The 12,500-nt window shown below is 50.5% G+C and overlaps 2 protein-coding genes across 2 annotated transcripts in view; one reads left to right on the plus strand and one right to left on the minus strand.

The window, feature by feature from the left end:
* Window positions 1-6,599, plus strand: part of kat6b (K(lysine) acetyltransferase 6B) — a 36,954-nt gene extending 30,355 nt beyond the window's left edge. Inside the window, exons 17-19 of the mRNA XM_080849115.1 lie at window positions 1-43; window positions 1,443-1,905; window positions 2,306-6,599. The exon at window positions 1-43 is cut by the window's left edge and continues 13 nt beyond it. Coding sequence (XP_080705241.1) covers window positions 1-43; window positions 1,443-1,905; window positions 2,306-5,367 — 3,568 coding nt within the window. The 3' untranslated portion in view covers window positions 5,368-6,599. The remainder of the gene's footprint in view (window positions 44-1,442; window positions 1,906-2,305) is intronic.
* Window positions 6,600-6,652: 53 nt separating this feature from the next.
* LOC308373649 (dual specificity phosphatase 29-like) overlaps window positions 6,653-12,500 on the minus strand; it is a 7,066-nt gene continuing 1,218 nt past the window's right edge. Inside the window, 4 exon segments of the mRNA XM_080849236.1 lie at window positions 6,653-7,802; window positions 9,129-9,348; window position 9,352; window positions 10,570-10,917. Of these exon segments, the coding sequence (XP_080705362.1) occupies window positions 7,462-7,802; window positions 9,129-9,348; window position 9,352; window positions 10,570-10,871 (864 nt within the window). The 5' untranslated portion in view covers window positions 10,872-10,917 and the 3' untranslated portion in view covers window positions 6,653-7,461.

The following is a 12,500-nucleotide window of genomic DNA, read 5'->3' on the forward strand; positions in this document are numbered from 1 at the left end:
CAACGACTTCCTGAGATCACAGACATCCAGTCTGAAGACAAAGGTACGCTCTTCTGATAGATCACATCTGTTTATTTGTCTCAGACTAGATGTCTCATATCTGTCTATGTGTCTCAGACTAGATGTCTCATATCTGTTTATTTGTCTCAGACTAGATGTCTCATATCTGTCTATGTGTCTCAGACTAGATGTCTCATATCTGTCTATGTGTCTCAGACTAGATGTCTCATATCTGTTTATGTGTCTCAGACTAGATGTCTCATATCCGTTAAGTGTCTCAGAATAGATGTTTCATATCTGTTTATTTGTCTCAGACTAGATGTCTCTATGTGTCCGACTACATAACCATCGGCCATCACCTCTATAAAGGATCATCTGTGTTGACAATTATGGTGTCAGACTAGATCAGTTGTAGCCTGACGATGTCATACTCATGATTCTAGTCAGAATATGAGTCTGATACCGGACCTTTGGGCTGTGATTATGGGGCGTGTTTCAACGAACTAGGAAAGAAAATGCCTATTCGCTGAATTGGATACCTAGAACCAATCAGAGCAACGTAGTAGCCTATTACCATCTGATAGATTCAACTTTTACCTGATCCCTAGGAAGGACGGCAAAAACATCTTTTCAATGACAAATGCCTTAATCGCGTTTCTCTGTTGAAAATGAATGCGCTGTCAATGTCTGTTGAGATATGCCTGCTCACGTTAATTAATTAGCATTAAGGCTACAAGCTACAGTTTATTTCGATGGGTTTTTTGTGTACACGTTAGCAATGATATAACAATAATGGTCTAGAGAACTTTAGTTAAGACAAATAATACTCTGTAACATTCGTGTTGCACATGCACAACTAACCGAGTCAATGTAGACATTAAAAAGTCGTGTAGATAGCTTAATTCACATAAAATATTCCCCACTAAGCACCCGAGACGCGGCCATCTTGGTCGGAGTTCGAATCTACCGGTTAATTCAACTCAAGCGTTGGTATCTGTCCATCAACGTATAAAGCCCGCCCTGCCAATTTGATTGGTCCGGTTTGATCCTACCGATGAAACTCTCTCCCAATTAACCCAGAGCCAGACCAAATCTCCCTGACAACATTTTTTGTGGGCGGGGTTTGGGCTGGTATCCAGGCTAGATCAGTTGTAAACATGAGCTGCAGGATATGACAGAAGGAGTCTAAGAACAGTTGTAAACATGATGATCATGTGTCACAGTGACTAGATATCATAAACCTGAAATATCAGGAAATCATAGTGGCGAGATTAGCAGGAGGTCTTAAAGGCGAGAATGACAGGAAGTCTTAAAGGCGAGAGTGACAGGAAGTCTTAAAGACGAGAGTGACAGGAAGTCTTAAAGACGAGAGTGACAGGAAATCTTAAAGGTGAGAATGACAGGAAGTCTTAAAGGTGATATTGATTTTCTAATTCCTGCAGCGAGATGTGGGTCCTAAGAGGAGGCGGGGCCGCCGGAGGAAGCGCATCAACAGCAGTGTAACCACGGAGACCATCCTGGAGCGGACGGAGGTTCTGGACGAGCCGCTGGAGAACTCCGCGGACGAAGCGGAGAGCGTGACCGGGTTGGGCAGAAGGGCGGTCAGTGAGGAGGATGAGGAGGACACGAGAAGGAAGAGGGCGGTCAGTGAGGAGGATGAGGAGGACACGAGAAGGAAGAGGGCGGTCAGTGAGGAGGATGAGGAGGACACGAGAAGGAAGAGGGCGGTCAGTGAGGAGGATGAGGAGGACACGAGAAGGAAGAGGGCGGTCAGTGAGGAGGATGAGGAGGACACGAGAAGGAAGAGCCACATGGAAGTCCGCAGAGGAAGGAAGAAGAGGAGGGTCGCCGAGGGCAACAGTCATATGCAGCAAAAGAGAAATGCCACCACAAACAGTGTCAAAGGTGTGTGTGTGTTTTGGAACTTAAAACCTTATTTAAATTATACCCAGTGGTCCAGCATGTTTTTCTTATTTGGGGTTTTTTAGACTTTAAACTAGTTAGCTAACTCACGAGATATAAGCAGACCTGCCTTGCAAACCCCAACAGCAGGACTGCTGTATAGGTTAAGGCTACCTACTAACAGAAGTACTTGGGTGATCTATCTGAAGATGTTATTCTTTAAAAGCCATTACATTTCTTTGGTCTTCAAGCAGTAGGTCCTGTTAGCCTGTAGGCTTTTTGGGTATGTTAGACTATGCGGGATTTCATGTTAAGTGTGTAGTCTTTTAGATGTGTGTCCTGTGTGTCTGCGTGTGTGTGTCTGTTTCACTGACCCTGTCTCCTCTCTCCACCTCACCCCCAGGCGATCTGAAACTGAGGGAGGGGCGACGGCCTGGGCGCAGGAAGAAGGGCTGGCCAAAGGGGGTGAAGCGTGGCCCCCCCAAATGGAGGCAGCAGAGGGAGGGGGGCGCAGGCTTCAAGCTCAACCTCTACACCCCTCCCGAAACGCCCCTGCACCCTGCCCCACGGCAGGACGAGGCTGAGGACGAGGAGGAAGAGGAGGATGAGGAGGAGGTGAAGAACATCCCCAGGCCGGAGCGGACACCCTGCAGGGAACCGGAGCTGCTGGAACCGGAAGAGAACCTGCAAAACCTGTCATCGGAACCTCAGAGTCCTGAGAAACAGGAGAGCGAAGAAACGCTGGAAGAGAGGAGGTGGAGGAGAAGGAGGAGGTCACCCGGGCACTCAGAACACACTGACTCTGCAGAGAACTCTCCCTGCCACATGGAAGAATACCACAAGGACCCGGACTCCCCCTCCCTCAAACCCCAGAGAGAGGAAGAGGAGGAGGAGGAGGAAGAAGAGGAGGAGGAGGAGGAGGAGGAGGAGGAGGAGCCGGCGTCAGAGCGACCTTTTGACAAGCAGCAGGAGTTCAGAGGTAAAGGGTTAAAGGGTCATCGAGCACAAGAGCATGAGGACGAAGAGGAGGAGGAAGATGAAGGCCCGGTGCCGGTGGAAGACCACGATGCAGACGATGAGGACGAGAGTCATGCTGCAGGGGAGGCGGAGGAGAAGCTTCCGGAGTGTCCTGAGGGCCAGGCCCCTCGTCATGGTAACAGTAATGATGAAGAGCACCATGGCAGTCCTCCCCCTGCCTCCCCCCACCCTGTGGACATGCCCCCTGAGCCCTCTCAGCCAATCAGCTCCAACCTCCAAGACGTGACGGCTGCCGTTTCTGAGCAGCACCATGAGTCTGACTCGGAGGGGGAGCTCCCCCAAAGCCCCCCGCCTCAGACGCCGGCGCTGAAACCCGAACCTCCCTACACCCCCCTCTGCCCCGAGCTGGACCTAGAGACGGCCGCCGCTGTGCGCTCACTTACCAACGAGGACGAGCGAGACCAGGAACCCGATGTGCCCACGTACCAAGACCTGCCAGAACCTTGCCTTCCCCGCTACCAACCCCCGCCAGAACCCAGCCCCCTGCCCCCTGCACCGACCCAGGAGAACAGCCCCCTCCCGCCCCCGATGGACGACGGGCGTGGCTCCTCTCACTGCAGCCCCCTCTCCTCCACCCCATCCTCTCACCCCAGCCAATCGGTGCGCTCGGTGAGCAGTCCGGCCGTGTCCGTGCTGGAGGGTGGTGTTTGCGGCGGCAGCAGCAACTATGCGCAGATCAGTCCTCCGGAGCAGCAGGGGGCGCTGTCTGTGGTGTCTCTGGGGCCGGGCGGCCTGGAGGCCAGCAGCAGCCCCATGCTGGACGTGGCGTCGGTGTCGGACCAGTCGGGCCCCGTGGGGCTGGACAGCGGCTTCAGCGACCTGGGCAGCATCGAGAGCAGCAGCGAGAACTACGAGAACCCCAGCAGCTACGACTCGTCGCTGTCGCAGGGCAGCTGCTCCTTTGGAGGCGGGGCCCTGGGCGGGGTCAGCAGCAGCTGCGCGGTCTCCCAGCAGATCGCCGCCGCCAACGGCGTGGTCAACGGCACGTCCATGATGTCGCCCAGTGGCATGACCCCCCCGCAGCCCACCTGCGTCACGCCGTCCCCCCAGAGCTGCGGCAACGGACGCCAGACCCCCCACCCCCACCCCCACCCACACCCACACTCACACACACACACACACCACCCCCATCACTACGCGTACAACCTCCAGCAGCTCCAGCAGCACCCGCGCCACCACACGCACGCTCACACACACCAACTGCACACACACCAACTCCAGGAGCTCCAGCCGGCCCAGCTCCAGCGCAAACACACACACACTCTCCCTCACACACACACACTCCAGCAGCAGTCACTGTCCCACTGCTCAGTGGCGGGCAGCTTCCCCTCCCTGCCTGAGCAGGCCCCCTCCTCGGCGGGCATGGGTCTGTACGAGCGCATGGGAGGCGGGCAGGTGGCCGATTACGGCGGGGGGAACATGGGTCACCATCACTACCCGCCCCAGCCGTCAGCCACCTTCAGCCTGGCCAAGCTGCAGCAGCTCACAAACACACTGATGGAGCAGCAGCTGCAGCCGTACTCACACACACACTCCCACACACACGCCCGCGCACACACTCACACACACGCGCCCCCTCACCCCATGGGCTCCTACTCCAACCCCCCCGCGCTCATGCCCATCTCTCAGCCTCACCCGCCCACCACCCCGACCCCGCCCACCCCGCAGACCCAGGCCACCATGACCCCGCCTCCCAACATGACCCCGCCCCCTGCTCCCATGATGCACCAGCGGAACACGGCCACGCCCAGTCACGGTCTGCACACGCGCCCCTCCTCCTCAGGCTCCTCCTCTGCCTCACAGAGGCTCCAAACGCAGATGGTCTCCAAAAGCCTTCATCACCCTCCTCATCCTCACTCCCATACACACCCCCACCTACCAGGCCACCCCCACCCCCACCCCTCACACACACACCCATCCCACCCGTCACACACACACCCACACTCACGCTCCCACGGCCACACACACTCGCATCATGCTATGTCCATACACTCCAAGTCCTCGCCTCTCCCACCGCACGTCCCACAGCAGCAGCAGGTCTACACACACGCTGACCACACACAGGGCGTTGCCATGCAACCGCCCTCCCGCTCCCTGCCCCTGCCCCCCCGGACAGTCAACCTGCTCCCCACGGGGGGGTACAGCGTGGGTTCCGTTGCCCCTCTCAACCACGCCATGAACTCTTACCGCGTCACGCCCTCCCCGCTCATCAACGGCGGTTACCATGGTAACCCCGCCTACATCAATCAGGGGGGGCCGGCGCCTCAGTACTCTGTGCAGATGAGCATGATGGGAACTCAGCCATCACCCATGCAGGCTCCGCCCACTCATAGCAACATGATGTACGCGGCCCCCACTGGTCACCATGGTTACATGAACACGGGCGTGCCCAAACAGACACTCAATGCTCCCTACATGAGGCGGTAGCATCTGGGTCACATGACCCTTTACAACATGACGTGACGTGTGTGTTCTCGCATCTAGGCCACGTGACCGGATATGACGTGACGTGTGTGATCTCACGTTAATTGAAGTGTGTTCAATGAACAATGAACTGTTCTGTTGTGTTGTGTTATGTTATGTTATGTTATGTTTTGTTCTGATCTGATCTGTTCGGTTCGGTTCGGTTCGGTTCGGTTCTGTTTGTATTGTTTATTTTATTGAGAGAATCCAGCACTTGGAAAGAATCCAAAACAAAACAAAAAATGTTTAACGCGAGGCCTTATCAGACACACTCTGAGACAGGATGTCTCTTTGTGATGACATCACGCCATCTCTCCAGGGCCACATCCACCACTGCGATCCGTTTCCTGTGCGGCGCTGTGATGCGTTTCCTGTGCGTCCAGTTGAGGGCTTCTCTTCACGAGGGCCCTTTAATGCTGTTTGTAATCGAAGCCCTGCCTTCAACAAACTAAATTATTGTAAATCTGCGCTCTATTTTTCTACGTGTAAAGTGCTGGGTCCAGTTGCATGCCCCCTCTCCGCGTCTGCGTGTGGTGGCGGTGCGTCTGCACGGAGCCGTGGCGCACCCACTAGCAGGCAGTTTTCTATGAAATGGAATGGCCTTCCATAGGACAACCTCGTGGAGGGTGGAAAAAGAATATATTTTTGTTAATTTTAATCCTGTACTGTAAAAAAACAAACATTTAATCTGGTTTCATGTGTTTCAGCTTCGAAGACTTTATTGCTAATGATGTAAAAAATACTTTTTAACAAAATGTTCTTACTCAAGGCAGCTTTCTGTTTTTTATACAAATGCAGTCTGAAGTGGAGCAGCAGTGTTTATAGCCCCACAGTTAATCTGCACACACACACACACACAAACTACATATTCACTCACCACACAGACACACACCCACTCACACACAGAAGTACACACACACAAACACCACACAAACTACATATTCACACACACACACACACACACACACACACACACACACAAACACATTCAATCTGTTTTCGTTTGTTTGCTCATAGAGCTTCTGTTGTACGTGTGCAGCGACTGAGTGAGGAGCAAGAGGTCAGTGTGTGACCTCTGAACTATGACCCCTGACCTGAGGTGTGTATTTATAACTCAACCCCTCTGTAGGCGCTTCCTTCACATGCTGTACATTTTTAGCCCTGATTAAACTATCAGCCACTGACAGACTTAAAAATGCCTCTGACTCGTGTGTGTGTTTGTGTGTTTGTGTGTGTGTGTGTGTGACCGAAAGAGAATGACTGAAAGTGATTGTGGGAAACTTTTTGTCCCCCTACTATCTTGGTGTGTGTCTTTATGACATGCAGAGAGAGTGTGTGTGAGAGTCAGAGAGAGGGACAGAAGTGTGAAGAGTTGCTGATATTTTTATGGGTGTGACTGAGTTTGTGTGCAGTGGAGAATTGGTGATCATGATGGAGAATAAAGTTTGTGTGGTGTGTGTGTGTGTATCCCACTGAGGCTAGACTCGGTCCTTCAGTTCCTGGTGTGTGTTTGTGTGGTGTTTGAGTGCTTGACCTGACTGCTATCAGGTCCAAACATGTTCTGATTCTGACCCACTTCAGTGGGACCAGATCCAGCTGGATGAGTAAGTGATCCTCCAAGATCAGGCAGTCTCAGTCTGATGGGGAATCTACATGCTGTAAGAAGAGCAGGAACACCTCAAACAGGAAGGAACCAAACCGGGCAGAGGAGGGAGCCTCAGGGAGAGTCTGATGGGAATAAGCATGTAGAACCACAGGGACAGTCTGGCGGGAATAAGCAGGTGGAACCACAGGGACAGTGACGGGAATAAGCAGGTGGAACCACAGGGACAGTCTGGCGGGAATAAGCAGCCGGAACCACAGGGACAGTCTAAAACAGTGAGGTTGTGTCCACTCGGGTTTCAGGACTCCATGGGGATAACTCCACACTCACTTCACTACAGGATCAGAGTCAAACGCCACCTCACTCACTCTACGCCATCTCACTCTCTTCACCACCTCACTCTCTATGCCACCTCACTCTCTCACTCTCTATGCCACCTCACTCTCTACGCCACCTCACTCTCGCTCTCTCTCGTTGCCTTTTCTAAGTCTCTCTATGCCATCTCTCTCTCTCCCTCTCTTCTCTCTATCATTCTCCTTCCTCTCTCTCTCCCTCTGTCTCACACTCTTCTGTTCTGTGTCCATGGCTCCGATCCTCTGAGTGTGTCTCTCCTGCTGCAGTGTGATGTCGAGCGCCCTGAGCTGCTTGATGAAGCCGCGGTTGGGCAGCACACAGCGCCTGTGTCTGACGTGTGTGATGGCGTCCACCACGCTCAGACGCTCATGGATCATCAGGTATGCCAGAACCAGTGTGGCCGAACGACTTCGCCCCATCACGCAGTGGACCAGCAGCCTGCCTGAAACACACACACACACACACACACACACACACACACAGATAAAAGTCATAACATCAGTCTTGTAATCACACAAGTTAAGACAGATTCTTAAATATAAATACCCAAACACACACACACATGGCACAGTAAGCAAGTGTACACATGCAGTCAGCTCTGTAAATAATCAAGCTCTCTGGCCATGCCAGAGTCAATACCCTTATTAATGAGGCCACTTGAGCTAACCCAACTCTACACTCTAAAAGGATCTCACACAAACACACACACACACACACACACACACACACACACAGCAGCCCTCTGCATGTTAAGATGCTGACTGGAGTGCTCATTCAGATAGTGAAGAGGCTGAGTGCATACAGGCAGCTGAGCCAAACAGATGAACAAAGGTCCCCTGAGAGCCTGGTACTGATCCTCATCCTATGAGGTAACTCATCCTCATCCTGATCCTGAGCTGATCCTCATCCTAAGATTAAACTGATCCTCGTCCTGATCCTGAGCTGATCCTCATCCAAAAATAAAAACTCATCCTCATCCTGATCTGATCCTTATCCTAAGATAAAAAACTGATTCTCGTCCTGATCCTGAGCTGATCCTCATCCTAAGATAAAAACTGATCCTTGTCCTGATCCTCATCCTAAATTAAAAACTCATCCTCATCCTTATCCTGATCCTGAGCTTGGTCACCTGTGACTGTGAACACTCTCCACTTATGTTAAAGGGATGGGAAAACTTTCTCCTCCCTGCCTCTTTCGCCCACTCTCTCTCTCTCTCTCTCCTCTGACTCTCTCGCCCACTCTCTCTCCCCCCTGCCTCTCTCTACCTCCCTCTCTTTCTCTCTCCCCCTCTCTCACCACTGCCTCTCTCTCTTCTCTGCCTCTCTGTCTCTCTCCCTATCTCTCTCCCCTGCCTCTCGCTACCCTCCTCTGTTTCAGTCCCTCCTTCTCCCTCTCTCTCTCCCCTGCCTCTCTCTGCTCGGTTTTCCCTCTCTCTGTAATTTTCAACTCTTCACTCTACAACTCTTTCTATCACTTTCCTAACTCCTAACTTGTAATAATAAGAATATCAACACATCTCTTTTTCCCTTTCTTTCCTTCTCTCTCTCACTTTCTCCATTTCTTTCCTTCTAATAATAATATCTACACATCTCTTTTTCCCTTTCTTTCCTTCTCTCTCTCACTTTCTCCATTTCTTTCCTTCTCTTCTCCCTTCCCTCCTCCCCTCTCTCTCCTCTGCCTCTCTATCTCCATGGCTGAGTGCCTCTCTTTCCCTGTCTCTCCCACCCCTGTCTCTGCCTCTGTCTGTCTCTCTCTCTCTATCACTCACTCTCTGGGTGGTTGAGGGTTTGGTGCATGAAGTCAGCAGCGGGGTAGAAGAACTCTGCGAGGTTGAAGGTGGGCGTGTCCTCGGCCTCGATGCCGTAGTACCGCACGTTCATGCCGTGGTAGAACCTGGCACCGGTAGCCACATTATTCCACTTCCCTTCTGCCACGTTCAGGATGTGCGTCATACCCATGGCCTCCAGCTGGGGGCGCTCCAGAGCAGTTTACCTAGAACAAATATTCATGAGAAATGAGTTACAACTTAAATAGAGTACAGTAGAATACTATTATGTGTTGTACTCACTCACCCTATACATTCAAGAAATGACAATTACTGATGACACCCCTTGCTACACTTAATGGACAGAATATACAAAAATTAAGGACTTCAGAAATACAGCAACCATGTCCCTTCAACCCCCTCAGCTGTCGCGATCATTATCCCCTGAACTCCTGGGGCCATGTTGGGTTGAAGAGCTAGGTAATAGCTTGTTATGCTAACTGCCACCACACCAACCACAAACCAACAACTACCTGGCTTCCTCTCCCTGTGGTGGGTGCGTTTACTGAACTGTCAAGCTTGGCTTCAGACCCTTTCTTTCTTATCTCCTGTGCTGTCAGACTGAGTGGAGGTGGTATGTTGAGTGACTGTGCTTGCACAGCTACTTTTACCCACGAGTCAGACTGTGCTTCTTAGTTTGTGTCACAGACTTTGTGTTTGTTTGATATGGAGGCCTTTCGCTACATAGCCCCTGTTCTTGATTTGTTTAGCAGTACAAGATGTTGTAGGTGTATATAGGTGGAACTGAAAATCTTGGCTGCACCTTCTGTCATCCTAGCTTTAAAAGCAATATGTCTGCCTTACCACAGATATCATATATAAAGGCTAGATGTCTTATGGCAGAGTCTAGAACGTCCTCACAGGCGGCCATCTTACCACAGGTAAGCTTTCTGGCAGGATCTGTGGTACCTGAGGTAAGGTCAGTGATCTGCATAAACGCTAATACTCTTATCTTGCTGAAATCTGGACGGATTTACAAATGTTTTTCTTTTTACAAACGTTTAATTTTGAATTGTAGGTTAACAAATGTGAAAAAAGGGGAGGGGAGCTTTCACCTGGGTCCATCCATCACAAACATTTTGGAAATGCTTCCGTGTAGGATGCTTCTCCGTTTCCTCACTTATAGCTCCTCGCTCCTCTGAGAGCACTTTTGAGATCAGTCAAAACATTAAAGTTGGGTAGGCGATTCTGGAGATTCAATTCAATTTTGGATCAGTTTCCCCCAGTGGCCCTGTCTGCTAATCAGAGCACTCCTCCATTTTGGATCAGTTTCCCCCAGTGGCCCTGTCTGCTAATCAGAGAACTCCTCCATTTTGGATCAGTTTCCCCCAGTGGCCCTGTCTGCTAATCAGAGAACTCCTCTACCCCTGTGCTGCCTACTTACTCATCTCCGATGAAGATGCGGGGCCAGACCTCGTTGACGTGTGTGTACTCTGCCCCTCCAACCGCCCGGAACAGCTGCTCCAGCTCAAAGGCCCCCGGCGTCATGTAGTCACTGTCTGGGTCGATCTTCACAGGCGCGTACGCATTCTTCTGCATTGCTGCTTTCATTTTCCCTGCATTTTGATTGGCCTGTTTGGGGACACCTGCTGTCTGATTGACTGGTTTGGTGACTACTGCTCTCTGATTGGCTGGTTTGGTAGCCCCTGCGCTCTGATTGGATGGTTTTGTGACACCGGTGCTCATCTCTGTTCCTCAGTGCTCAGTGTTCCTCAGGGCCTGTGTCCTCCTGCTGAGAAATGTAGAAATTACACAAAAACACTATTGTAGTATTGCAATTACTAGAGAATTACAATTATTGTAACAACAAGAAAATAATTACGCTTACAAGAAAACAATTTCTATAACAAGAGGCTTCTCTGTTTTGCCTAACAATCAGTGATTTAAGAAGTGCTTTTACCACATTCACCTTGATTTTTTTGTTGATCTGTTGATCTGTTGATCCTAAAAACTCACAAGAGGGCCCCTCTTTTGAGCTGGGTTCCTCTCCCTACAATCAAAGATATAATTTCCTCCCAGAGCGTTCCATATCCCTATCATCAAAGATAGCTTTCCTCCCAGAGGGTCCTGAGATAACGTGTGTCTGTCCACAGGCCTCTGCTGAGCTGCTGGGGGACTGTCTTCAGGGGAGGCGCCATCCTACAGTAAACTCTCAGAGAAGCTCATTAGTTCAGTCTAGCTCTGAGTGTGTCTTCTGCCGTTACTATGGAATGTGTGTTAAACTGAATCGCCATAAGACTGCTGTGTTTACTAGAAGAAGTGTGTTTTTTTCACTGAGAGACAGTCAGAATCCTGTGTTAGCATAAGAAATGTTTTTTTTTAAGATGCTTTAATGCTGATTGTAGTGTTTCGTCAGATTGAAATCTTTACTAGAGGAAGTGCGTGCATATGTCTATTATATTAAAACAGTGTCACACTTACACTACATCCTCAAGCCCTACCTACAAAGAGGTAGAAAGGGAAGAGGAAGTGCAAGTAAGGAAAGGAGGCGCTCTCTGAAGAATTGGTTCTTCAAGAGGTTCTTAAAGGTAGAGAGGGACGCCCCTGCTCTGGTAGTACTAGGCAGCTTGTTCCACCAACGCGGAACTACGAATGAAAATAGTCAACATTGCCGTACTTGCACATTCGGCATTGCTAAACAAAGCTCATTAGACAAGCGCAGCATCCTGGGGGAAACATTTGCATTCAGGTAGTTGGGAGCAGAACCAGTTCTGTAAGCAAGCATAAGTGACTTGAACTGAAAGCAAGCAGCTACAGGCAGCGAGTTCACACCCAAAAAAGGTCTGAGGTCAAAGGTCGATCCAAGTCGTGGCCACAAGTTTTAGATACAGAGACAATATGAAAGAAATACACACAATTAGTGACCTTTCTCCTAAACTCAGCCCTTAGTTACTGCCCCTTCCCCTGAACTCAGACCTTAGTTACTGCCCTTTCCCCTAAACTCAGACCTTAGTTACTGCCCCTTCCCCTGAACTCAGACCTTAGTTACTGCCCTTTCATTTACATTTACATTACATTTAGTCATTTAGTAGACGCTTTTGTCCAAAGCGACGTACAAGGGAGAACAATCAAGCTAAGAGCATTAAAAAACCTGGTGTAACAATAAATATTGCTTATAAAACGACATAGAAAGAATAAAAAAAGAAGTGCGAGCCTGTTGCTGCTTAAGTGCAGGTTGAGCCAAGGTGCCAGTTTAGGAAGAGAGGTGCTCTTTGAAGAGTTGGGTCTTCAAGAGTTTCTTAAAGGTAGGGAGGGACGCTCCTGCTCTGGTAGTGCTAGGCAGGTCGTTCCACCAACGTGGAACTACAACTGAGA

This window comes from Sprattus sprattus (genome assembly GCF_963457725.1).
Source record: "Sprattus sprattus genome assembly, chromosome: 12".
NCBI lineage: Eukaryota > Metazoa > Chordata > Actinopteri > Clupeiformes > Clupeidae > Sprattus > Sprattus sprattus.